Source organism: Malaya genurostris, chromosome 3 (assembly GCF_030247185.1).
Source record: "Malaya genurostris strain Urasoe2022 chromosome 3, Malgen_1.1, whole genome shotgun sequence".
Classification (NCBI taxonomy): domain Eukaryota; kingdom Metazoa; phylum Arthropoda; class Insecta; order Diptera; family Culicidae; genus Malaya; species Malaya genurostris.
In genome coordinates, this window is record NC_080572.1 from 270,737,518 (window position 1) to 270,749,698 (window position 12,181).

Consider the following 12,181-nt stretch of genomic DNA (forward strand, 5'->3'; position numbering starts at 1 on the left):
AGAAAGTACAAGAAAAAGTGCAGAAAGTATAAAGTGTACAAGAACAGGTACATAAAGTACAGAAGCAATTCCAGATATGCTTAGCAGATCATCAGACTCGACCTTCTCCGATTTGGGTGAAACTTTGTACATGGCTTCAGTATGGCAAACCATAAGTTTTGAACCGATGGAGAGGTCTATCCGACTCAATACTGATTTTTAAAATGGGCGTATGTATTTTTGCATATCACGAAAATTGCCTTTTTCAAATCGTTGTAACTCGGAAACCGCTAATTTTACAAAAAATGGCGTTCAGGAAGAATTGTAGGGAATCGATTGGGCACTCTAAAAAAAAGTATACACTGAACAATTTTTTTGATTTTTTCTCAATAATTATAAAATAATCCGAAAGAATTAAATAAAAAACAGCATGGTTTTATTTTTTTTTTGAAATTTATATTTCAAAGCTGTTATTAAAACCTACAGATTGATGGCTATCCCATCCGTGCCTTTTGAAAAATGAAGAAGTTACAACTAAAACAATTAACAGAGAATACAGGAACAAGTTCAGAAACAACGAGAACGAGTGCAAAAGAACGAGTGCAACATGTACGGAAGCAATAGGAACAAGTGCAAAAAGTACAGGAAACAGTTCATAAGTACAGGAAGAAGTGCAGAAAGTTCAAGAGCAAGTAATAAGTACATAGAGAACTGCAGAAAATACATGAACGAGTACATAAAGCACAAAACTAAGTGCATAAATTACTGGAACAGATGCAGAAAGTACCAGAAACAAAAAGAAGTTTTAAAAAGAAGTACATAAATAAGCGCAGAGAGTACAAGAATAAGTGCATAGATTTCAAGAACAAGTACATAACGTATAAAAATTAGTGAAAAAAAGTACAGGTATAAGTGCAAAAGTACAAGAATAACTACAGGAACGAGTGCATAAATTACTGGACCAAGTGCAGAAAATACCAGGAAAAGTTCAGGAATACATGCATGAGCCACAGGAACAAGTGAAAAAAAAAGGAACGAATAAAAAAAATACAGGAAAAAATACAGGAACAAGTGCGGAAATAACAGGAACATTTGCAAAAAATACAGGAATCAGTTCAAAGTGGAAGAATAAGTGCAGAAAGTATAGGAACAAGTTCAGAGAGTACAAAAATAAGTACATAAAGCACAGGAACAAGTGCATAACTTATTGTAACAAGTTCAGAAAATATAAGAAACAGGTACAATATGACAGAAATAAATGTAGAAAGTACAAGAACAGCGGAAAAAGCAGGAATACGTGCAAAAAGTACAGGAACATGCATACATTAACAAATACGGAAACGCAAGGAACAAGTGCAAAAAGTACCGGAAACAATTCAAAAATACAGGAATAAGTGCAGAAAGTACTAGAACAAAGTTAATAAAGTACAGGAAAAGTACGGTAGGTATAGAAATAAATTAATAAAGTATAAGAAGCAGTTTAAACAGTATAGGTATAAATGCACAAAGTATAGGAACAAGTGCAAAAAGTACAAGAATAAGTTTAGAAAGTACAAGAACAAATGCTGAAGCAAAATAACAAGTACATTAAACACATAAACAAAAGTAAAGATTACTTTAACAAGAGCAAAATTTTCATAAACAGTTCAAAAAGAATAACAGGAATAAATGCAGAAAGTACTAGAACAAGTACAGAAAGTTCAGAAACACTTGCATAAAAGAACATGTTCAAAAAGTGCAGGTACAAAGTATACGGGAATAACTACGGAGACAACAAAAATAAATGCAAGAGGTACGGAAAACAGTTCTAAAGTACAGGAACAAGTGCAAAGAGTACAGGAAAATTTACAGAAAGTACAGAAAAAAGTGCAGAAAGTACAGAAACATGTTCAGAGAGTACAAAACAAGTTCGAGAACAAGTGCATAAGGTACAGTAATCAGTTCAAAAAGTATAGGAATAAGTGTAAAAATACCAAGTACAGAAAGCACAGGAACAAGTGCAGAAAGTATAGTAATCAGTTCAAAAAGTACAAAATAAGTTAATAAAATACAGGAATAAGTGCATAGATGACCAGTGTAGGCTCCCGGCCGAGCGGTGGCGGGTGGCAGAATAACGAAGATGACGTTTCTTTTAGTTCTATACGGAGTAATACCACGAAATTCACCTTTTTTCTGAGTTTATAGTTTATCTTTTTATGCTTTTCACTTAACAGCTACTTATTCTCAATAGTGCAGGATTAGGCTGTTCTTTCCCACAATCTAACAAAAGTCACTAACGATTGTTAATAAGGCTAACACTTCACGCAGTCTCACTAAGTTCGGCATATCATTAAGTTTACGCACATATGAACGTATGTCCTACTGCAGTACAATCTAGTGCATACTCCACTAGTTAGAAAATCTATTCACAACACTTCATGGTGATCTTAAACACTACACATGAATCTGTTAAATCTCTATTCATTACAGCAATTTTCACTTCTTTAGATGCCTTCCGAAAACATTATTTCTTGCTTGATTTTGAGGTCACTTGATACTTGACCCTCACAATGCCCACTATGCATACTCCTACGGCTTACTGTATTACACTCCGAACTAGACTTAACTTTTCACTTAATTCTTCAGAAATTGAGTCTGGTCTGTGCTGAACCGAGCTGAACTCTAACTTTTCACTTAATTCTTCAGAAATTGAGTCTGGTCTGTGCTGAACCGAGCTGAACTCTACTGAACTGAACTCTGATTTTTTTCGACTAGTGGTTTTTATGTTCCTAACATTTCACTAGCTGTTCGGCCTAAACCCGAGACCATCGTGAACGTTACCGCGGTTGTCCGTGAAATTTCTTTGTTTACGCAGAGCACCTCAGTGTCGCGTAAACAAAAAACACCTCAGCAACCCCGAGCACATTCCAAGAGCGCGTAAACAAAAACTGCTGCGCCAATGCAAACCAGCAAATTTGCTAAGGACGCTGCATGCCCCCTTACTTACTGAGCTTGATGATACCTTAAGGGTTAGCATCAAGTCGATTGTGATGGTATCGGACTTAGGCGCGAGGATATGGGTATTAAAAAATTTTGTATAGTTTTCATAACTTAATGATAATCTTGGATTGTAAATTTTAGCTCGGCTTATTGACTTTGTGGACAGAAAAATATTCCGATTTTATCTAGTCAGCTGTTATCATCCTTAATTGAAGTATCCTGAAACGGATTGCTTAGGTGTTTTTGATTTCATGTGTTTTCGTTTTGCTCTGTATTTTATTATTCCTTTTGTTTAATAAGGCTAGTATACAATATGCGTTTTTAGTTTTGCTGGGAACAATAAAACGTACAAAGGTTATTTGAAAGTTTAGTATGCTATAATTATAATTTTGAGATACATACACGGCTTGGTTTTCTCCCCTAATAAGTAAAATTTCTAAACAGTCTGATCGGTACTCTAGAAGAAGAAGTTCTCTTTACTTTGTATTATGGGGGGGGGGCGGGGACTATTTCGAAATAGGATACACGTACGCAAGAGCGGTTCGAAACACACGGCAGAGAAACTTTCAAAATCGTAATATTTATTTAGAGACCTACCTACACACCACGTGCAAATTTACAAGCACACATTTTCGATGCGTTTTGTTATGTTTTGTGAGTGGAACAAAAAACAGTGAATTTATGCTTCGATTCGTCGCTGCTGCTTTAGCTGCCATTCTTTAAATAACGGATATGTTGCGGGTACTTCTTTTTGGTGTTCGTATTGTTTCCGAGCTATTCCCTTTTTTGCTGCCAATTCCTATCTCTCTATTTCTTAATTCTATTATCGTGAACGGTTCCACATACTCATTTTCCGTTTCTGTTTCTCTGTTGGTGCTTTTTTGTCTCGGTTCTACAGAGATTGTCGGTATTGGTTCTTCTTGAGTCTCCGCTATCGGTCGTGCTCTTCCGTTCTTATTCATCAAAATAGGCCCTGATATCATGTCTTTAGTTATGGGTTTTCCTCCCTTACTATTTTCGTTTGTAATCGTTATATCGTACAATTCTATGTCTGAAGTTTTGCTTTTCTTTCTTTCGACGTTTCCGTTGCTTTTTATAACTTTCGTTGTGCTACAGCATGAAATTTTTCCTTTATGACAATAGGCACAACCACTTATTATGCTCAGGCTTATTATGATAATCGTGCTTATGCTTATCCATGGGTATTCCAGTGGTGCGTAAGTCATGTTCTGTAATTCTATTTTTCTTTCCTTTAGTTTCTTCACATCTATTCCTATATCAAAGAGGCGTTTGTTGTTTATAAACGTATAGAGCGTGTTCTTTTTATCCAATACCGGTATATCTGTGTGCTTAGATATCTCCTTTTGTTCTATCGGCTCCTCCAGGATTTTCCTGAGGTATATTGGTTCCTCGGCTTCTTCTTTATCTTGGTGTCTGATGATTACCTCACTAGTTCTCAGCATCGTGCCGTGTTTCAATTCCATAGTCCCCACTCCTAATATTTCTTTTCTTTCAACTCTTTCGCCATTAGTTTGCGTTATATTAATTTCTGTTGATCTTGGCGCCACATACACCCATATATTTGGCCGCGCTGTTTCGAACCACATTGTATGATTTAACCTAAGTGCGCGGGCATCACAGGTCCTTGCCGTTCCTTTAAAAACCATATTTGCGAGGCACTCGCTGCTTGTCTCTAGATTGCTTTCCATATTAGTCATATTACATATCTTCGTCCCAATATAGTCACTGCATCCTTTGTACGTCTTATCATCTATGACATATCCCCATCTCCTGTTTTTCGCTACCATTATTATGTTTCTCTTGAGATGTGTTAGCGTTACTATATTACCATGCATTCGTGGCATAACTATTCCCCTTAGTGTCGTAAACTCTGCTTTTGTAACCAGTGGTATCGCTAGTTTTACTTTCAATATACCTCTTTCATCCATAATGTGTGTGATTCTGGCCATGTTAAATATTTCCAAACTTAAATACCCGTTTTCTGTTCGCGGGAAGTCTGTATTTCCCGTCGATCTTTTCCCCTGTGTCTCCATTTCCTTTAGCAATTGCATGGGTTCTGCTAGCTCCGTTATTATTTCAATTGCTCCCGCCTCCCCGGCTAGTATTTTTAATGCAAGTATTTGTCTATGACGTATTCTCCGTACGATGTTTCGCCATTCCACTACTTTTCTTATTTCTGTCATTTCCATCAACAATAAGTCTCTTGTTGATTCTGTTTGGTTCATGTCCCTGAGAACCTCGTTTTTCATTTCTTCGTCTTTCCGATATGTTTCAATAGCCTTCAGATCTATCTGATGCACTGACTCATTCACCAAGTTATAAATTGAATCGACGGCTGCAGTTTGTTGATACGTTAGCTCTTTTATTTTTTCCTCATTGCCTCTTAGCCTATCTATATCCATATCCATTCTTCTCCTATCTTCGGAGTCCATTAGCCCTATCGCGTTCCACACGCTTCGGCGTTTCCTTCCCCTCGGCGATCTCCTTATCATTTCTCCGAGGTCGTATATTTCTTTGCTATCTTCCTCAAGCATTTTAATTAAATCCCTGCACCGGTTAGGATCTATCGTTCTTGGTGCAGCTTTGCAGTCCTCCACCAGGGACTGTACCCCCTGTCTAGTTCTATCCATAATTGTTAGTAATTCTTCCAAATTTACACTCACCCTAACATCATATGATCCGCTTATCGTTCGCGCTATCCCCAGTTTCTGTAACACGAGATTCCCATCGTAACTTCCGCTGTTTTCTCCTAATATTTCGATAGCCGTCATGATACTGGAATGTATACAAGCAGACACATTCCAAACGTGAAAACTCTTGGATTTGTTAATGAAAGAATTTTTTTTCTTAAGATTATAGTACAAAAAAAAACAACTGATACTAATAATCCTTAAAAATATGAAATGTGTTTTCGCTGCCCATGCTTAGTCGCGCGCATTCGTCTGCATGCATATTCATAGGTGCTTCTAAATCGAGTTTAGCCTGTATTTTTTTTTTCGCGATGGTTTCATTTGTTTTTGCCGAGCGCCCATCGTTCTGGCGCATGCAACGCTTGCTTGGTTTTGCTGTGCGCGGCAGAAAGTTGGACTGTTTAATGTTTACAGCTTACTATGCCGCGTAGTTTTGTTTCTCGGGTGCGTCTGTTGTTGAAAAGAAAAAATTCAAGTCCATATCCGTTTAGCCTGATATTGACCTTGGCGCTAAATTTGTGATACTTTATAGCGATTGAATTTGTGATACTTCAATGATTAACCAAAAACTGTTCCAATATAAATTCCCATTAGAAACTTAATCCGTGTACTTCATCAATCTGTTGTTATGAATCTTTTCTAATCTGTTTCCGTTTTTGATAGTTGTCGTTTGTTCGCTAGGGAGAGCAACTACTTCGTAGGGTCCTCTCCATAGCGACTGTAATTTCTGTCCTGCTCCTGTGGGGTTGGCTTTAACTAGTACCAAGTCTCCCCACATTGGTTGCCATTCATTGGAGCTTCTATCGTACAACTCCTTCCGTTTTTCTTTGGAATTTACTAGATTTTCTCGTGCTTGAGTATGTAATCGCTTGAATGTCGATCGCATTTCGTTCACGTAGTCTTCGTAGTATAAACCATCATTGTCATATTTGTAAATTGAATTCGGAATATTTGCCCGTTTTCCATATAATAACTCAAACGGCGTGTAGCCAGTAGATGAGTTTATGGTCGTGTTATATTCGAACGTGAAGAATGGTAACAACTGATCCCAGGTTGTTGGGTCGCTACCCACGTACTGTCTAAGATAAGTTTTCAATTCCCTATTTGATCTCTCCACGAGGTTTGCTTGTGGGTGGTAGGTACTTGTAGTAATCTTCTTAATTTTTAAAATTTTACATACGTTTTTCATTAGAGAACTTACGAAATTTGTTCCATTGTCGGTTACCAGTTCGGCCGGTGTCCCAAATTTACATATATAATGGTTTACGAATGTTTGAGCAACTGTGGAGCTCTCTTGATTTGTCATGGGTGCTACGATTAAATATCTGGTCAGATCGTCTTGCATAACCAGACCATATCTGTTACCCCAGTCTGATTCTGGGAGTACTACTATGTCCATATATAATTTCTCGAATGGTTCAGAAGATGTTGTAGTTATCTTCATCGGAATTTTGTTTGCCCTGCCAATCTTATTTTTCTGGCACGAGTCGCATTGTTTGACATAATTCTCGATGTCTTGGCGCATATATTTCCATTGGAACAGCGGGCTCATGTCTAAGATTTCATCGATCAAGGGGATCGGGTATACAAAGGGTTTTGTCACCAAGTTCAATGCTCTGAAGTCTACTACAATTCGATACTTCTTGTTGCCATATTCATCGTCCTTCTTTGGTACGCATAATACTGGAGCATTCCATGGGCTCTTGCTAGGCCTTATGATACCTTGCCTACGCATTTCTTCGATTTCTTCGTTAATATGCTTCTTTGTAGCTTCCGGAAATCTGTATTGCCGTTTGTTGATAGGCACGTTTGACGTGGTCTCAATTTCGTGCACTGCCGCATCAGTGATAGTTAGTTTATCCCCCTTCAGATAGAATACATCGCTATATGATGCCATAATCATCTCTATATCCCTAAAATTTTCTCTTTTTAGATGATTCATATTTAGTGATTCTAATACTTTTTCCGTTCGGTCTCGACCAGTTATTTGACCGTATCTTTTATTTTCCGTAAGAATTACGTCTTGATTTGTATCTAAATCAAGGAACCATTTGTCTTCCTCGTCATACTCTCTGTCAATAAACTCCTTTTCCTCTTCATTAGTAATAGTAGTTCCACAACCGGGGAGCATACTATCTGAACGATCGTCGTTTTTGTATAACTCATGATTGCTCTGATACGATGCATTATTGTTATCATTTTTATTCACGTGCTTTTTATTTATTTCATATTTATTACGCTTTGATAAACTACCCTCTAAGACTTCAGCATTTAGCACTTCGAGAACTTTTTCTATTCTACGTGATCCTTGTAGTGTCTTAAATTTGTTGTTTTCCACTAAGCTAAGGTCATAGTTGTCTTCTGTGAGAATAGGTTTTTGTTGCCCCGATTTGTTTTCGTTGAATTCGTCTACATCCTTGCATATTGTGGTAAACTTTTCCCTTTTAAAAACTGGTTCATTTATCATTTGTTTGTAATCAAAATCGGCTGTGTCATTTTCATTATTATTCTTGTTATGAACATTGTCATGTACACTATTATATATGTCATAGTTATTTGTTTTGATTTCCGTCTTACCTATTATGTCTACGTTTGCTATAATGAACTCGGTTTGGCAGCTTATGTTATTGGTTTTCGTTATACTACGTATATTTTCTTCAGTTTGACACCCTTTCTCGGTTACCATTGGGTATTGATTTTCCTTATATATTAGGTTGTTTGTATTTGACTTGTATTCTATATTATCATGAAGCGAATTCTGTGCTCCTGTAATTTTCTGATTATGGCCTTCTGCTTGTCGCTCCGTATCTCCCATAGCATATTGTAGCCACTTTGGTATCGGCTTTGCTTCCATGCTAAATAAAGGGTGATTTTTTAAGAGCTTGAGAACTTTTTTAAACAATAAAACGCATAAAATTTGCAAAATCTCATCGATTCTTTATTTTAAACGTTAGATTGGTACATGACATTTACTTTTTGAAGATAATTTCATTTAAATGTTGACCGCGGCTGCGTCTTAGGTGGTCCATTCGGAAAGTCCAATTTTGGGCAACTTTTTCGAGCATTTCGGCCGGAATAGCCCGAATTTCTTCGGAAATGTTGTCTTCCAAAGCTGGAATAGTTACTGGCTTATTTCTGTAGACTTTAGACTTGACGTAGCCCCACAAAAAATAGTCTAAAGGCGTCAAATCGCATGATCTTGGTGGCCAACTTACCGGTCCATTTCTTGAGATGAATTGTTCTCCGAAGTTTTCCCTCAAAATGGCCATAGAATCGCGAGCTGTGTGGCATGTAGCGCCATCTTGTTGAAACCACATGTCTACCAAGTTCAGTTCTTACATTTTTGGCAACAAAAAGTTTGTTAGCATCGAACGATAGCGATCGCCATTCACTGTAACGTTGCGTCCAACAGCATCTTTGAAAAAATACGGTCCAATGATTCCACCAGCGTACAAACCACACCAAACAGTGCATTTTTCAGGATGCATGGGCAGTTCTTGAACGGCTTCTGGTTGCTCTTCACTCCAAATGCGGCAATTTTGCTTATTTACGTAGCCATTCAACCAGAAATGAGCCTCATCGCTGAACAAAATTTGTCGATAAAAAAGCGGATTTTCCGAATGGACCACCTAAGACGCAGCCGCGGTCAACATTTAAATGAAATTATCTTCAAAAAGTAAATGTCATGTACCAATCTAACGTTTAAAATAAAGAACCGATGAGATTTTGCAAATTTTATGCGTTTTATTGTTTAAAAAAGTTCTCAAGCTCTTAAAAAATCACCCTTTACAATTTGCTTTTCTTGTAAGATTATCTTGCCATTTTGGATATCTATATTAGTAACGTGCTTATTTATAAAGTTCATTCCAAGGATGCCTGCAAATCCTAATTCCTCGACGACGTCAAATTTTATTCTAAATTTTAGGTTATCTATTAAAAAGTCTGCTTCTGTAGTACCGAGACTAATTCGCGGAATATTCATTACTCCTGTGTAATGAATTTGTTCTTTAATATTTATTCTGTATGCACCTATCTCTTCCGCGCATCTTCTGCTTATTAGGTTCGAACTAGCGCCGGTATCAATTAGGAATTTTTTCTTAATGTTAGGTCTCGTTGTGGTTCTCATTTCAATTTCGAATGCGTTGAACCAATTTCTTGCCAATGAATGGCTTATAGTATTCGCTTCTCGAGTTTTACTCGAACTTCTTTCTCTGTTTGAAAGATCCGTCATTCTTTCCAATTGGTGGTCAATTTGTTCCACCTTGTTTTGTATTTTCTTAATTACATTCCATGTGTTATACTTTTCATGGGGTGTTCGGTTCTCTGTCAACTCATACGCCCCATAATTTAGTTTTTTCGATAGTTGGATTGTTGATTGTTATATCTTCTGCCGTTATTCTGCGTGCTATCTTGGTGTCTAATCTGTTGATCGTAGTTTCTGCCATCGTACCTTCTTGCGGGAGACTGGTCTCTATACATCATTTCTCGATTTCTGTCTTCTCGCCATGTTCTGCCCTCAGCTTGGTTATTCACGCCCTGGTTTCGTACTTGATATCTTTCGTCTTGACGATTATATTGACGTCTGTTATCATCTCGGTTTCCGTAGCTATTCTGATAATTTGGCATCATGCGTCCGGATTCTCTATACTGATTACCGCGGTTTTCAGGTTCTCGATAATACCTCCTATTATCGTTTGATCGACTTCCGCCAGGTCTTTCCTGGTTCCAAGAATTCCCCCAATTTGGTTGTCGTGGAGCTCTGCCGTGAGCCTGTTGATGCTGACCTGAGAATCTATTTCTAACATGGCCCAACTGATCTGCAGTTCTATGTTTGTTCTCTGACATCCGACAGGCTTGTAATCGTTGTACTATGTTTTCCAGATGATCACATTCCGCATGTTCATCCTGCAAAAATTGTATCAAATCTCTAAATGCAATACCCTTTTGACTTTTCGCTGCCTGTTTCAAGCTTGCGTTTCGTAATCCCCCAATGAAATGTATTTTCAAGCTCCTTTCTGCGAAGGAACTTTCGGTGTGTTGATCTCGTTGCATCTCTTCGATGCATTCATAAATTTGCAGTGCTCTATCAGCATAATTTGTAAATGTCTCCGACGGTCCTTGCTCTAATGTCTCTATTTTCTGTAAAATGCCTTCAACGGTTATTCTTATGCTGAATTGTCTTTTCAGATTTTGAAACATTTCTTCCCATGTGTTAGCTCGTATTCTGTTTATGAATGACGCTGCCTTCCCTTTCAATTTCATCAACACCACATTCAATAGTGGTTTTTGATCCTCCCCCAATGGTATTTCGTCTGCGAAATAGCTTATTTGTATTAAAAATGGTTCGAGTTCATCCACTGAACCATGAAACTCTGGAATACATTGTATCGCCGTTTGCATCGGAAACCGATATCTTTCGGCGTTTTCGTTCCTATTTTGGCTCATGTTTGCGGTGTTTGAGCTGTTACCGGCGCGCTTGTTTGTGTCTAAATCCACACTTAATTGTAATATGGGCGATTTTAGTTGCTCGGCCTCGATAATAGTGGATTCGTCTAATATTCTAATTGCCGCGTCGTATTTTGTTTTTACGTTTTCAAACTGGTCTGTTAATGTATTCCAACAATCTACACTGACGCGCGCTTCGTAACCACCAATTAGTCTCTCTAATTCCCTGAATGCGTCGAGAAGGGTCTCTCTTTTTGCAATTATCCCAGCTAATGATCGGGGTCTAGTTTTATTTTTATAGAGATTTTCGTACTCTTTCACAATATATTCGCCAATTTCATTAATTCTACCGAGCTGATCCATTTAAGATAATTTCAAAATTACTCGCTCCGGTATTTCCCATATGTGAAGATTAGTTGTAAATATAAACCAAAAATCACTACATAAAACCATCGAATCGGTTCTTTATAGAACCATCGAAAATCTATTCTAACGGGCTATCAGAAATTTTACTCCTCAACGTAAAAAAAAACAAACTGTGTGATGTAGATAATTTCCAAGCCGTGTATGTAAATAACTCGTCTTTTAGTATCAATGCACGGTCCTGACATTTTACAATTATGCTATCATTAACTTAGGTTTCATTTTTTTTTTTTTTTTTTTTTTTCTTTTTGCGAATTTATAGTACTATATTTGACAACGGCCCGATCAGGCGTGGTTGCCCCAATTCACTGTTGAATGTAGATGTCGAACAAAGCGCACTGAATGTGCATGGATTACTTACTCGATCAACATGATGAACATCCCCCTTCTGCCGATCATCTCCGAATTCTGGTAGTCACTTGGGTTTGCGTTCCGATGATGTCTTCCTTTGCCTCGCAAAGGACCACCGCTGTCACCACTTGTAGGCTCCCGGCCGAGCGGTGGCGGGTGGCAGAATAACGAAGATGACGTTTCTTTTAGTTCTATACGGAGTAATACCACGAAATTCACCTTTTTTCTGAGTTTATAGTTTATCTTTTTATGCTTTTCACTTAACAGCTACTTATTCTCAATAGTGCAGGATT

At 37.7% G+C, this 12,181-nt stretch overlaps 1 protein-coding gene across 1 annotated transcript in view; it reads right to left on the minus strand.

Moving 5' to 3' along the window:
- LOC131434329 (uncharacterized) overlaps positions 1–11,978 on the minus strand; it is a 68,654-nt gene extending 56,676 nt beyond the window's left edge. The window contains exons 1-2 of the mRNA XM_058600997.1: positions 11,899–11,978; positions 5,124–5,754 (exon numbers count right to left, since the gene is read on the minus strand). Coding sequence (XP_058456980.1) covers positions 5,124–5,754; positions 11,899–11,936 — 669 coding nt within the window. The 5' untranslated portion in view covers positions 11,937–11,978. The remainder of the gene's footprint in view (positions 1–5,123; positions 5,755–11,898) is intronic.
- Positions 11,979–12,181: the final 203 nt, after the last annotated feature.